Consider the following 16,546-nt stretch of genomic DNA (forward strand, 5'->3'; position numbering starts at 1 on the left):
AAAACGTTACTAAATAAATTAGTATGATAAAAAAATGCAGTCAATTTCAATATGCGTAAATTTACAAATATAGGTATAATTATTGATGTTTCTACATGGTAACACTATTACTTAATAATACAATAATTATAAATGTGCACATGGGTTGAGATTAGCGTCATTACTTTTAATATTGTATTTTTAAAAAAAAAGTTTTGTACCAAGTAGTTCTTGAGCGAGTTTAGACTATTTGTTGTTTGTTGTGTTCACAACAAATGTGTAAATAAACATCGATTCTTATCTTTAAATTTTATATAATAATATAAATAATTATAAAAGAAATATACAATTATAACATAGCAATGGTGTACAATTTTACGCAACTTTATTATTTCATACTGAGAATTTATTAACCCAGGAATTGAAACAAGGACTTCTGTCTTATGTGACCTAAGTTGTATAAGCAGTAAAAAGATGAGATTTAGATGACTGTTGCCAGGATACTGTAATGACTGTTTAAAGCTTTTGTTACTTATGCAGAAACATAATAAATTCGAGATTAATCTGTTATGAGCACTTGTTCGCAGTATTACAATAACATTCTATTGCTATCAGTAAATGGATACTAATATAAAGTTAAAACTATTATTAATTAATATCAATACTGTTTTTAATTTATCATATAATGCATTTAAATTTGAATAACTAAGTGAAGTAATATTTTGTAGCAAATACTGAATTTTAAGAAAATTTTCTTCAAAATAAATTTAATATTTTTCAAAATTCCAAAATGACTTATTACGAAATTAAAATTACTTTTAGTATTCTTTTAATCAAAATGAGACTGCATTAAAACACTGTATGCAGCTTATAGTGTATAGTTGGATCCACAATTCATTACTTCTTATAACAAAATTAAATTTTCGTAACCGAACAATAAATAAATATAACCAAACAAATACATATAACGTAGACTATTGAATTTCTAATAAACATAGTCGCAGTAATACAATGCGAGCCGGTGATGTGTCTCGCCCCTACTCGGCCACGGTGCCCAGGTGTATGACGAGCGTGGTGTAGAGCGTGTGGTCGCGCGGCGCGGGCGCGGCGGCGGCGGGCGGCACGGTGTTGCGGTACGAGTACTGCAGCGCCAGCGCCGCGCGCGCCGGCCCGCCCGGCGCCGCGCCCGCCGCCGTCGCCACCTGCAGCCGCAGCGCCAGCTTGTTCGACTTGCGCCACATGATGATACTGAAATGGTAAATACTCACATTCTAGTTTGTCTTCAACTTGAACGGAAATTTTTGGAACGAAGTTCAGGAGACTCCTCTCTCTCTTTCTCTCTTTCTATTGTATACGTTTTTTATTTAAAATTATTTTTTGGTATTTTCTTATTTTACACGGGATTTTAATAACAAATTTGTCATTGTCATTTAATTATTTTTGTTTAAATAACAAAAAATTTACATTTGCAATTTGTGCCGTCGACAAAAATAAATTTTAGAATAAATTTTAGTAAAGTCTTGGAGATTTCAACAACAATGGGGTGACTAAAAATAGTAATAGTGAGAGATGGAACTCCGAAGTTTAAAAGTAAAATTATGGTTTGAAAAGTAAAATATGTGGTCGAAGAATTAGACAATCACCGGACGAGTTAAAAGTCCGTTTTATGCACCATGCATTTCCGCTAAAATAGTCTGTGTTAGCAATTTTTCCGAAAGGCAACAAATATTACACAACATGGAGGGGGGCGGGTGCAGGTGTACTCACTCGCTGGTGTCGTGCTGCGGGTCGTCGTCGTACTCGGCGGCGTCGTCGCGCTGCGCCAGCGTGAGGGCGGCGTCGGGCGCGCGCACGGCGCAGGCCGTCGGCAGCGCCGCGCGCCGCTGCAGCACTTTGCTCCACGACGAGTCCTGCCGGGCGCTCTATATATTAGGCTATACTGCGATTACGAACTTTCGAATATTTTCCTTCACGGGCAAAAGGACCTGACTGTGGTAGGATTTCAGTTACCCATTTACTGGTCTCACGTGGCATACTATAATATAACAATATGACAACTTCGGAATGTAGGATGGTGATGGTTACGACGCAGATTTTTTTGCTAACGTTCTTTTTTGCCCTGTTATCAGCTAGAACCAAATAATGTTCTTATATATGTTTAAAATACCTTTTCAAGATTCAGAGATTTCTCAAGCGATTTCTCGATGCTCTTGGGTTCCTCCCTCTCCTCGACTTCAGGGACGTCCTGTGGCTGCAGCAGACGCACCTGCATCTCGTGAGCGGTTGGGTTGGTCAACTTTAACAGTAAAGCTGTAGTCTCTCCCGGTTTCACCGTTTCATACGAGATGATTTTCACTTCGGGGACGTGATAGCTGTAAATATATTTAATAACATTAACACGATTTGCTTAGGATCAGAAGCGCCCTGACCAATTTAATAGTGCACTAGTGTATCAAATATATGTGGACATTATGTTTCTTCACTCGTATAATCCGATGGGGCCGTAAATCCACCACGACGGGGAAGAATATGCACAAGCTCAACAGCTTTACATGCTTTCGTGGCACTGGAGTATAAATATCCAGACTCAACTCCGTAACTTTTAAATGGTACCAGGGGCTTGGTTCCAGGAACTCGGGATTGATTGCCGGCTAGTCACTAGACTAACGAGGCAGCCAATACATGTAGATAGATACTGACTGTGTTTACCCACGTCTAATATAAGCTGTGTAAAACTTGCTCATCATATCAAAAAAGGAAGTAACGCCATGATATAAACGCTTATTTAGTAAAAATATTCATCATATCATATGGAAGGTTTTTGAGTTCTTTTTAAGCGATTTTTGATATATGGTATGGCTCGATGCTGGAATTCTTTCATAATTTTTCAAGCAAATCGAATGTTATTTGACATGTATTCGATATGAACTTATAAAATAATAAAAATTGAAATAATTAACACGACATGGATCCACGAGACGATAAGTGCGGCGACTCACTAGGCGAGCAGCTCGATCTTGAACTTGACGGAGCCGGGGTTGTACTCGGGCTTGGTGAGGTTGTGGTCGCAGGCGCGGCAGCGCTGGCTGCGCTTGACGCTGAGCGCGCGCGCCGCGGGCTGCAGGCGCGCCGCGCTGCGAGGTTGCCACTCCGCCGCGCGCAGGCGTTGCCGCATCGACGTTACTGCCGACAAACCGGCTCCTTGACGAAAGGGCTCGAACCGCGTTCTTGTGGAGTTGATGCTTACGCGTCGCTAGGTTTCATTCTCAAGGCCATGCAAGTTAAGTATATCTCTGTCTTATGTATTGAACAGGTATATAAACTATATTGTCACTTACTTTGTTTTAAGTTAACCTCTTGAGTGTGATAGTCTTCTGGCAGCTCTTCGACTTCTTCGCTGGCTTGACTTGGCACGAAGTTGGCAATAGCTGACGATGAACTCTCGCTAGAAGCCAAACCTGCTATGTTGCGTGCCATTGCGCCAGTCAAACCTGTTTTATCCTGGTAATATCAACAGGTAATTTATTTCACCACTTGATTGAATTTGATACAAGTCCAACATCCATTGGGCCAACATTAATTTAAGATTGATTATTAAAACAATTCTTACTGTAAGGTTCATGTATTTCCCCCTGATCGCAAACTTCTTTCTCTCTCTGTCCAACTTCTCTTGCTTCTCCTGTTGAGCGATAGCCTTGTAGTAGTCGAGGAGTTGGTTCACTCGCGCCGCAAAAGGATTTGTCCTCTCAGGCCAACCCCCAGATGCTTAAAAAATATATATCTTATTAATTTTAAGATTACCAAAAACATAGAAACATCTAAAGTAATCAATCTATCTCATACATCAATCAATCAAATCAAATCATCAATCAAACTCATACAACTAAAGTCGTCTATAGATTCAAAACATCAATAAATTATGCTTAAATATATTGGAGTGCGAACATCGTCAATATATTTAGGTTATTAATAAATAAATTCAATATTAATAGTTGAATACCATTAAATTGGCATTTGGCTTAAAAAATTTTTCATTAAACTACATTGGCATTTGTTGATATTTAAAGTAGCTTCTTTGATACATTGTTTCATGATTAGGATGCCCAATTGTCCTGTATTTTTGAGCATAGGAAATTTGTTATGAATAACTAAAATACAGAAGTGATCGATAACATTTAAAACTACAAAATAAAGCCTTAAAAATATTTTTGTTAATATTCTTGTTTGGATTAACAGCTTGACCTAAACATCATAATCAAGTACTGTTTTTAGTGCATAACAGCTACTATCAAACTGCATGGAATATCTAAGGTTGGTTTATCTTTACACTTTTTTCATTTGGAATAGGATAAAGATGGCTCACCGACAGGTTGATCAGGAATCCCAACATCACGAGAAGTCCATCGACAGTTGAAACATGACAAATAGTACATTTTCTTGGGTTGCTTGTTTTCAATTTTTGCATCTCCAGCAGCAGGGTCTTGCCGTGGTTGTGCTATGGTTGCACGTGTTGACAGTGTATGAAAACAGCTGGGGCAGTCAAAACAGCTACTACATCGATTCTTCTTAAGCCTTGCTTCAGAAGATGGCATATTTTCAAGACAATTTGCACAGTAGTGCGAATCTACCTGTGAATTGTAATAAATTATAAAATAAGTTTTTAGATGAAATATAAAATTTGAAATCATAGAAATGAAAATTACATTATATACAATACAAAAAATTCTTTGATTTCTAAAATAAGGTCAGACTCAAAGAGTATATATAGAGAACAAATTCATATATTTCTTTGATATATACATATAGTATGATGAAAAGTTAACTTGTCCAGGATTACTAGTAATAAGTACCAGTAAATGCAGATGAGATAAATTATAAAACTACTCATAGATTAATATTAAACATTCATTTCAGTGTAAAAATCCAACAACAACCATTGAGGCTTGAAGCCTACAAAATAAAAAATAACAGAAATTAAATGGTTATTGATAATATCTACAAAATGATTTGATTAAGTTAATTTAAAAATTATGACACACTATTCGTAATAAATTTTATAATGAGTTAGACGATATTATCACTTAGGTGGTACATACAGTAATACAATAAATAACAACAAAATAATTAATTGTATCCTTCTGGATGCAAATACAGAATGAGATATACATATAACAATTGAAAGAATATATTTTACACTCAATCATCATAGATACAAACCATAAATTTAAATTATAGTCAGTATCTATGCTAGTTCAGTGCAAGGGATTCTAATTGGGTTTAAAATTATTTAGTTCCCTGACTTGTATAAAATTGAACATTTAGATTGTATGAAAAAAAAAATGTTTGTATGTAACCTATTATTTGTGCTGTTGAATGTTTAATGCATTTGTTGGAAATAATTGAAGTTAAACCTAAGTCGTTATATGTAATCTAAAACTTGAGTCATTTTTAAGGTCAGGTTTGGTGGGTATTCATTTTGCATATATTAACTCAATAGTGCAATTCTTTTCATTCATAATTTCCTAAGTATATGATTAAAATTTGTTATAAGTTTACATTACATTTACATCGCTCCTATGCATATACTGGTTAATTTATTTAACTATAAATGTAAAGACTTTGCTCAAAAACTTACTTCATGGCAAATGCAAAAACCGCATCGTATCTTCAAACAATGTCGGCAAAAATATAGATTGGTTATAGGTTTTAGCTGTCCACAAGAACATACATATTTAATGTAGTCCGGTTGGGTCAAATATGCCATTTTTAAGAGTTTTATTTACACAAATCAATATAAAAATTGCGAAAACTTTTTGAAGTTCCTATATGTTGACTCAATGACAATGACAATAGTTATTATTGACAATTGACATTTGATTAAAGTTACGGTATCATTTATACGTCAAATTTAGGTGTTTTCAGAATACAGATTACATTTGACCAATTTACTTTTTTAATAAGCATAGGTAAGTTCTTACATAAACTTCTAAATCTTCATTTTACAACATTAATCAAATATAAAGTTATTAAGTTTAAAATAAAATTATTTACACATTTTCACCAACAAATAATGATTTGAGAATTTAGCTATGTTCACGTAACAAAAGATGCAATAATAATAGTAAAACAGCCATACCTTGCTATAGTATTATATTAGTATAATATTCTTTATTTGAAAATCAACGTAAGGTAAAAATAGAAAGAATAATAATAGATATGTGAATAGATAAAAAAATAAATGATAGATAAAAGAAAAAAAATGATATCAGGGCTAGATTGAACAATATAGACGAATAATGGTCCCTTGCTCTAACTTACCTAGGTACTTTAAGTTCTACCTTCCCCTTGGGGCTCCTTATCCCTTTGGTATTTCTTTCAATACTTTACCAGACGAGGTAATACAATATATACAAGGTTCGCTGATTCAAACGAAGTTTTACAGCTTGGAACATCGACTCAAAGCCTGTCAGTCATCGTCACGTATATATCATCATCATATCATCGACATCCCACTCATTCGCACGAAGCAAACGCTTCCTCATTTCTCACGGGTAAAGCCAAGCCGTGGAATGTCTTTCCTAGGTCGCTGCTTGAGCATTATAATCCGTGCATCTTCAAGCCAAGAATTTAAAGGTTTATAATAATAATAACTTTTATTTCAGGTAAATAATAAAAACTTTTATTTCAGGTAAATAATAAAACCATAGTTAGAAATATGCATACACCAAAAATATTACATTTATCGAAAAAATATAAAATTTAAATTAATGTTTTGTTCCTCAATGCAGGCTACACCGATATTTTGAAAAAGGATAACTTAGATTGTCATCTTTAGTAGTCAAAATAGAAAAGTACTGCCTCTCAGTCTTTGTCAGAATGAAGTCGTCCTTGCTCTGAGAATGGCAAAAAAGTCAGCCAAGTTAGTTCTGTTTTCGCTACATTGTATTTGAATCCATGTTGTTTAGCAAAGTGTTCACAAATACTACGTCGTGTAGTTTAGAAATTTTAGGCGATTATGTGAGTTCAATCTACGACTGCATCGGTACTTTCATTAGTTAAGATTTTAATAAGCGTGTGTCTCTTTAGAAACGTATTTTTTTTGTCTTAGTAATGATTTCGGTACATACCTAAAAAAATTGGTAATTAAATTAGTGATCGAGTTGTGATGCGCCTTAAGCATTTTCCCATTCGATACATTCCATGAAATCCATTCTTGATCTTTAATAATAATGGGTACTTAATAATTACATAATGATTTTTAAAACATTTAACTAAATAATAACAAATATTTACTATTAAAAAAATCAACAAATCATAATATACTTTAATCAACCATAACAACTTTAAGTTATACAAAGGGTTAATATTTGTTTTCTCCGAATGAGTTCTGAAGTCACTAACATATATTTAAAATTTAACGAAGTGCTTCATTTTAAGCATAAGCAAAGTTAAACAACACACTGCATTGTTATTTGTTAACGTAGACACGTACAACAACACAAGTTACAAACTTGCATTATACGAGTGAAAATGGAGTTGCGATAATTTCTTACGTTGCAAAGTTACAAAGTCACTCAAGTAACAATAGGGTATTCTACTATGTTTCAAAAAGTACTTCAAAATGTTTATATTCTTAATAAAAAGCCCCAAAAAATATATTTTGACAAAATAAAAACGCTTTATTGCCATAAAATTAAATTAAATTTTAAACCTTATTTGTTCCCGCTAAAATGTTGTCAGTAATTTTGATAACGTCAGGGTGTTAAAAACAACAGTCGTGTTTGTACGACCGGTACTCATTCAACGTTAACAGCTATAAATATTTAGTGTTATTTGGGAAAATAATGCATTACAATCGCTATCGTTGGAGTGTAATGTACAAATACTAGCATTAAAACTCCATAAAAGTTGTTTATCAAAGTGCCAGATGATATTGAAATGACAGTTTTTGTCTATCTGACGCCACACCATGGCGGCTTGTGTGCTAGATTACGTGATATACAGACTAAAAGTTACGACTTTTAACTTTAATATGATAAATTATAAGAAAGATAAAATAATATGATAAATTATATAAGATAATGCTCTTTTATCTCAATATCAAAATATTTAATAAACAAAGTATATTTCTACATAATTATATTTTAATTTTTATCAAATTTCATAATTTGGTTTTCACTACCGAAAATATCCTATTGTAACTACCCACTAAATTTGTCTTTTCACAAGGATGACGTGCGTATGTAATGTATTATAAGGTCTTAAAATTGTTGTAAATGCCTGTAATGGTGGTTTTTTGCTTGTTTTGTAATGCCGATGTTTCTTATATAAAAATATGAAAAGAAATTAAAGAGTTAAGAATAATATTAGAAGACTCACTTAAATTTGAATATATATGACGGCGCATGATGCGCCATCTTGTTTATTCATACTGGTTGGAACAGAGTGTCAATGGGAGTTGAACGGCGCTCTAGTGAAGCGTCGCGTCGATGGTAGCGTGGCAGCCATCTTAAATCGACAGTTACATTCAAGATTTCCCGCGCACCACGTTTGCGACGAATCGCTAATTTCCAACATTATCTTTATTCTTTTGTAATAGATTCAGTGATGGATGTGTGTTTTTGTAAATGATTTATTAACGAATCGATATTGATGACTATTGTGAATATATCTGTGTAATTGATTTGTTTAATTAAAAACTAACTAAATTTGTGGATCGTTCATATAATTTTTTTTGAATATACGCCCACTTATCTCGAGTAATCCTGATATTGCCAATAAAATGTCTATATATATTTCATTAATATTCACTTATTCGGTTTGCAGTATACCAGGAATCATTTAATTTAAATATTTACATTCTAAAAATCAGTTATAGGCAGGTTCAAAACAATAATTGTATATTACTTTGTAATATCACAAGCCAATTTGAAGCATAATATCTCGTACTTAACTAGCTAATAATAATAATAAAAATACTAGTAAGTACCTATTAACGTGTTTTATGTTGTCAAATTTCGAAATTACTTTATTGTACACAACTACTATAGTATTTTATCTACTTCATTGAAATTCAAGCTACGTAGATTACTAAACAGCTTTGTAATCAGCATGTTATTTGATGCGCCTGAAGTTACGCTCCCACCCCACGCTTGACCCACTCCTGTCAAACTGTGCTGAACGAAATTAACGCCTCGATTCTTCACACGAAACTCACACGTAACTCTGTGATAAGAATTACAAACTTTATTGTCTGTACAGTGTTGCCAATGTATTTCATTTACACTTACATAAAAAAAAATATATATATATATATATATTCAGCTACTCGCCTCGATATCATACGATCTACATGTTAGATTACCCTTTGAAGTGTTTTGAATAATAAGATATATCCAAATCCACAACGTATCGACTTTTTTCATAACGTGTTTATTTAAATAACTTGTAATGAACACTTACACTACTTGTCAAACATAGGTATGGAGTGTAAACAGCAATTATTATTAAATTCACTTGAGGTAATCTTCTTTTTTTTAAATTACTCTAACGTGTCTACATAGGATTAAAATTAATTATATGGCCATTAGGTATTTATGATGTAGGAAGAATATGTTGTGTTAGCAGTCTTAATGCGCCCAATTGAAAAAAAATGAATGATCATTTTTAATCAATGTTGTTAATAAAAAAGTACATATAACCTAATTTCGGATAGCAACATTACTCGTCTGTTCTTTTAAGGCATGCCAACAGGAACCGTGAACAGCCTGACTGGCTTTCTAATGGCGTAATGTATTGCGAAACGAGGGATCCAATTATGTCACCAGTATTAATTACTCACGTTTTTTTAACTTCACATGGATCGACTAGATTCTCTCCGATAATAAACATTTAACTGTAAAAGTCTTGTTTGAACTTGTGATTTTTAAATTAAATACTTAATACTTAACATTTAGCAAACAATATAATAAAACAAATATTTAATTAGGAATGTTTTAATTATTCTGAATGTAACATACATCGATTATCTTCTATCGTCTCTAAGTGTTGTACATATTTTAATGTATTAAAATAGTTTTGTTTTAAACAATATACAATATACGTATAGAAATTGTTTGAAATTGGATGGCATAACGAAATGATATGAAATAATTAGAATTAAACAATTTAAAAATAAAAGAAAATGTAACTAAGTATATATATATTGCAAATGTAAGATATTTGTGTTAATAGAAGGTTATTTATTATGCAATTGCTTTTACTAGTGTAATACAGCATAGATAAATTCAAATAAATTTTATATCAATTATTCTAATTGGCATCGTAAGCTGAGGATGATTCCACATTGTTAGAAATGCTAAATAGTTTTGTACTGCTACAATTCAATTATAACGTCTCCTAATTAGTTTATCAATAACATTAGTTTAAATATTAAATGTATTCAACAAATGTTAATAAACTTTCACATTCTCATGATAATATGTACCTACCTACACTTTACATAATACGTGGTTTGCGCGAATAATTAATTTTCTATGCCACTTAATTATTCTTTAAAATGCTTTTCGACAGATGAGTCGGTTGACTATATTTAATTGACATTAAGAGTCGATTCTTATTAATTTTACATAACGACCAATACAATAGCCGATGGTCTTTATGACATTATGTATTCAATAATATCATAACTTGTAATGAAATAATTTGTCACCCGGATAAGTGACAAAGATAGAACCTCAAAATTTATATAACATATTACTCTATCTATACGCTGTTTGGCTCATTCATAATCTTCTGCTCGATATAACTATAGAACAGGCTATAGGACAGGCCTTTCCCAAAGTGCGCCAAAGCACTTACTAAAACGTTATATTAAGTTAACAGATATAACAGTTTTATGAGAATTTATTTTGCAACAGAAAAAGGGCTGACTGATCGCTATCTTTCACAAAACATGTATGCCAGCTCTGAATATTCTACTGCTAAGCAGCAATACTTAGTATTGTTGGGTTCCAGTTAGAAGGGTGAGTTAGCCATTGTAACTATAGCCACAAGGGACATACTCGAAACATCTTAGCTCCCAAGGTTGGAAACTAATTAACGATGAAAGGGATGCTTAATATTTCTTACAATATACGTGGTCAATCGGAGTGATATTACCACTTGTATAAGAGATACAAAACCTTATAACCTACCCATACAATATAACATAACCTACGATTGTACTCCAATGTTTGGTTACGTTAATTCGGCTCTTTTAAAGTGTTCAAATAATAAATTTAATTTAAACACAAAGTAGTTTACAAAGTATTTTTTTGCGACACTTGAATTTTTGTTATATTGTTATTAAATTATATCTCATATCAGTTATTAATATTGTTTGTAAAATTGTAATCGCCTTATAGGCCTTCTCGCCTCGCTTAATTCTGTTCGGTTCAGGCTTCAGTTGGTTGCAGTGATTTATTTACGTAATACAAATTAATAAATAATTCATAATTTATATAAAATTAATTGCTGAAATAAAAACTTCTTACCTAACATGTTAGTATAATAATAGTATATAATATATTTTACGTTGTAAGTACAAACGCAATTGTTATAACGACAAAATAGTCTCTCATTTTACGGCATATTCAATTATCTTCTTTGAAACTAATATCTAGTGGTGAGCTTATAACGCCTCGGGTTAGGCCAAAAAATATAAATTCTGCGAGTCCGTAATACACTATTGTTCCCATAGATCGCGGTTGGTGCTGCGCCTAAACTCTATTTACACGTATTGGATTGTTGTTTTATCAGATTATGCGAGTGAGGATAAATAATATAAAGGTAAATATGCATGTTAATAAAAAAAGCAAATAAAACTTTCTTTTTTTACAATATGAGTACGTATAGTAGAAAAGCGGACATTGAAAACAAATATTATTACGTATTAATTTTAAAAATACACAGAGTTTGATAAACTTAACCTCATTAGATGCACATTACGTCACATTACTTAAAGAAATTACCATAAAGTACATACTGGGTTTTTTTCTTTATTGAATGATGAGATTAAAACCTCTTTGTTGTTTAAAAGCATGTAAATGACTGGTACGCGCTTAACATATGTATTTTGTTAAAATTTAACGAAAATGTTTGATATATTTGAACTATCATCGTATGTTAATTTTATAAATGGCAATAAATAATATATATTTTACCGATGATAGAGTCCTACGGCTCCGGTTCGCGTTTGAAGCGTGCTAATGTAATGCCACCTTGTTTGTTTTTTTTTTTAAACTGCTATATGATGAAACTGCCAATAGCAACTGCTAAATGACCCGCAACTTCGCTCGTGTTTTTGTGGTTGGTCGTCGGGGTTAAGCGTAAAAAAGTAGCCTATGGCCTTCTTTATACCTCAGGCTTGTTTCTTTGGTTCTCTTGTTAAATTTGGTTCAGGGGTTTGACCGTGAAAGAGCAAAAGAAATACACAGTTTCTTTCGCGTTTATAATATTAGAATTGATTATCATCGGAAAATAAACTAATTTACTAACAAAACATGTCGAACCAACTAATGAAAACAGACACATAAAGTAGTCGTTATTTCTTCAAGTTCTGAATAGAATATAATAATATCTATAAATATAGTTTTCAGGTCAGAAATAATGAACATTTCACACAAAGGATACTAATTGCATAATATAAAATTAACTATTGGAATACTTTCATTTTTATGGTGATTTAGCTCAGGACGATAAATACTGTCAATAGACGTAGAGGTACCTGGATTGACATAAAATCCTTCCTAAACTTCCTATGTAATATATACTAGTATTCTAAATGCGTAAGTCTTGTTTATGAACTGTAGTCTTATAGAGATGCGTAGAGAATTTTATAATTCACTAGCAAGTACCATAGAATCATTAAAAATGCGAATTAAAGTTTGGTCTTAGGTATTTATGTACTACGTATTCAAGTATTTTGGTGTGCATCAGCTCAGACTGTATGAACAATGATAGGTTAAGGATTCATATATGACGATATGATATATTGACGACCTCCGTGGTCGAGTAGTGTGTACACCGATTTTCATGGGTACACCACTCCGAGGTCCCGGGTTCGATTCCCGGCCGAGTCGATGTAGAAAAAGTTCATTAGTTTTCTATGTTGTCTTGGGTCTGGGTGTATGTGGTACCGTCGTTACTTCTGATTTTCCATAACACAAGTGCTTTAGCTACTTACATTGGGATCAGAGTAATGTATGTGATGTTGTCCAATATTTATTTATTTATTTATTTATTTATTTATTTATTTATTTATTTATTTATTTATTTATTTATTTATTTATATGCAATTATATTTGTCACATATTATACGGTCATCGCAGTGGTTAAGAAACCTCATCCCAGGGGCGCCCAGGGTAGCATTCTAAAGGTTTCCACTGCATGAAAAAAAGGGTCTATTCCAGAGGACTCGGTACTAGGTAATAATCAGTATAAAGTGAAATTAGTAGTTAAATAATTTACTTAAATGTATACAAAAATTCTCGAGATGTTTTAAACGAGATTTGCTTTATTATTTCAAATAATTTCACATGACTTGAAATGTAATCTTAATCAAAGAAATACTACGTAATTAATTTGTCGACTATTTATAAGCTTCAGAATATGAATGGCATCTTGTTTAGATTTCGTAGTTTTGAATCTTTCATATTAATAATTACATAATAAAACTCGGAAATATTGGCTTGTATATTGATATACTAATTAAACAATTTTAATATCGGTCAAATTTGTGATCATTTAAAAATCTTATAGAGTCGATTGAAATAAGAAACGACCTCTGCAGGTTTCAATCCGGATTAGAACCGCGAATTTTATCATATAAGCTGAACTTAATGTATAATTTATTCTAAACGTAGCCAAGCTTTCTTTTTGGCGTCTTTCTTTGATTGAGCCTGAAAAGTTGAAACAATAAAAGTAATTTACATCATACGATACGATATTCGCATTCCATAAACGAAATGAGGTACTGTAATAACAATTTAATTTATACAATTAACCATTGATATATAAAAAATGCTATTGAAATTTGCCGTATTATACTTACGCCGATTAGTGAAGTTGTGAGACAAATTAAATCTAAATCACATATTGTGTTGTATATTAAGTCATAAAAATAACAAACACAAATCAATAGACACTTTTACTTGCCGAAAATATGATATCCCAACCCTTTTTTAACGTTCTTGAGATAATATTTTTACAATTTCTCAACGAACAATTCCGCATTTTAACGAGCGTGCAGTGACGCGACATCAGAGGTTTGGTCGATTTTGAGACGCTAAGTGTGTATCTTGGATTTTTTTAGTATAATTGTTTATATCACGGTCAAACAGTACATATTTTTAAACGGATGAGCCACCTGATAGTTTATTAGTTAGTAACCTTCAGGTTTTGTAAGAAGTTAACTTGGTGGCTGGGCTTTTTGCAAGCCTGCCTGGAAGGTACCACCCACTCATCAGATATTCTACCAAAAAACAGCAATGTCTGTGGGCAGTGGTGACCACTTACCATCAGGTGGCCCATTTGCCCGTCCTTCTACATATAATATAAAAAAGTGTGTAAATCATCTCCGACACCGTCAATGTGGTATCGAAGATCTTATCTACCTTGCTGTTTTACTCTGGTTCTCTCATTGTTCGAACGAGAACACAGCAAAGTATTATTGTGTGACAGTAAAGCAACAGATTTGTGGTACCTTGATAGGAGCGCCAGTAAATGTATCCAAATCGCAAAAAAATATTATCATCATCGAACAAGTAAGTACAACATAATTATGCATAGTAGCGATCGTTCATTAGTCTAAATTGTCATTAGAATCACTACATAGTATAAAACAAAGTCGCTTCCCGCTGTCTGTCTGTCCCTGTGTATGCTTAGATCTTTAAAACTACTCTTTACTACTACTAGAATGATTCAAGAGGAAGGTTTATATGTTATAATATATACTTAATATAGTAGAGAAACACTGATAATTTTAAAGACTTCTAATGTGATATCGATATCGTAAATAGACACATTTTTTGCGCTTACATTGCGCTCGCTGCCTGAATCCTACGAGATAAATCAAAATAATGTACTACAATATTGTACACCTTAAAACAGGGATATAGCGGTTTGTATTGTCTAATGACAAAAATACTTTGCACGTATATAAAGCCATTCTGTAGTATATTTAGTATCAGCATTACACTCGTGCGAAGCCGATACGGATCGCTAGCATATGATATATTTAATTAAAACATAGGGAAAGAGAGGCTCAGCTGGACGATTATCTTGTCATTATTACTATAAAAACTCAATTGTCAAAAAAGCGTCATTTACGTCATACTTTGGCATAACGTGAGCAGTTGTCATTGCCATTTGGCAGTATGAACTATAAATGTTAACTATGAATGTTTTATATTAAATATCTATACTAATATGTATCAAATATATGAAATACTTATTTATGTAGTTACATTTATATTATAATTATATATTTAATAAACTCATATTTTGTTATTGTATCTGATTTCATAAAAGTATAATCGATTTAAGAACGTCATTCGTATGGCTTTACAATATAATACAAGATGTTTTCCCGCGCAAAAGCATTATTAAAAATAAAAAAGGAGAGTCGCGCATGGAATGAAATAGCTGATTTTTGTGAATTGGATATTTAACTTCAGAACTATAATATTTATAAAATAAAACAAATAATAAATAAATATTATGTGTACTGGTGTATTTATTACAATATTAATTAATTTAAATTATCTTTTGTTAATCGCCGGCAGACCAGTCGAGTTTCAGTCGCTTGGGTGAATAACGTTTATAAGAAAGTATTGCGCAATATTATAAAATATTTGCAAAAAATTTAACCTAAATAGTTGGACGTGTTTAATAAAGTGGAGACGTTAATATTATATGTGTTATTTTTATTTCATCATAATTTTATTAATGTGAAGATTTAATATGTTATTTATATATACTAGAAGACTTCCTCCTCCACTAAGTCAGTTCATCCTTCCTCGTTACTGTCCTCGTTCCATTCGTTAATTTCCATGAAGGATAAAAATAGTTCATATCTATTAATCATTACCTATGTAACTTAACAAGCCCAAAAGAGGAACTACTGAGTTTCTTTCCTGTTCTTCTCAATAGAATCTTCATTCAGAACCAGCGCTTACTTTAAATTAAATTTAATCTTTTGATTTGACCCTCTCAAGAACTTTAATTAAATTATATTTAGATTTCGATTAGTTTGACCACTATAATCTGTTTATTAAAGAATATTCTCGTTGTAACCTTACCTGCCAAAGTAAAAAACTCATTTATATTCAATAGTTTTGTTGTCTTACCAATGTAAAAATGTGGTTAACTGAAGATTTAAAAATACGTATAGGTTGTTTATATAAAACATTATTGCTATCGACATGATCATAGATTAGTCCACCCAGTAACGTATATAGTAATCGGATCGAGGCTTAGAAAACGGATGAGCTTGGTTTTCGTCATTTACCTCCCAAAGGAAATTCTG

General features: G+C 32.2%; 1 protein-coding gene across 1 annotated transcript; it reads right to left on the reverse strand.

Annotated features, from left to right (window-relative positions):
• Positions 1-827: 827 nt before the first annotated feature.
• LOC113395727 (dynactin subunit 4) lies at positions 828-5,844 on the reverse strand. The gene is made up of 8 exons (XM_026633401.2): positions 5,615-5,844; positions 4,343-4,607; positions 3,590-3,744; positions 3,318-3,480; positions 2,979-3,162; positions 2,147-2,351; positions 1,747-1,889; positions 828-1,227 (listed from the first exon to the last, which is right to left on the reverse strand). Exons 1-8 carry the CDS (start codon positions 5,741-5,743, stop codon positions 1,017-1,019), a joined length of 1,455 nt encoding a protein of 484 aa, XP_026489186.1. The 5' UTR covers positions 5,744-5,844; the 3' UTR covers positions 828-1,016.
• Between the last annotated feature and the right edge of the window lie 10,702 nt (positions 5,845-16,546).

Source organism: Vanessa tameamea, chromosome 7, assembly GCF_037043105.1.
Source record: "Vanessa tameamea isolate UH-Manoa-2023 chromosome 7, ilVanTame1 primary haplotype, whole genome shotgun sequence".
Classification (NCBI taxonomy): domain Eukaryota; kingdom Metazoa; phylum Arthropoda; class Insecta; order Lepidoptera; family Nymphalidae; genus Vanessa; species Vanessa tameamea.

Excerpts from the sequence above, each read along its gene's own strand:
- LOC113395727 (XM_026633401.2), bottom strand. The coding sequence starts at position 5,743 with ATGGCATATTTGACCCAACCGGACTACATTAAATATGTATGTTCTTGT. Across the intron at positions 3,481-3,589 it reads GGAAATACATGAACCTTACA|GATAAAACAGGTTTGACTGG; the intron begins GTAAGAATTGTT and ends TGATATTACCAG. Across the intron at positions 3,163-3,317 it reads AGAGGTTAACTTAAAACAAA|TAACGTCGATGCGGCAACGC; the intron begins GTAAGTGACAAT and ends GTTTGTCGGCAG.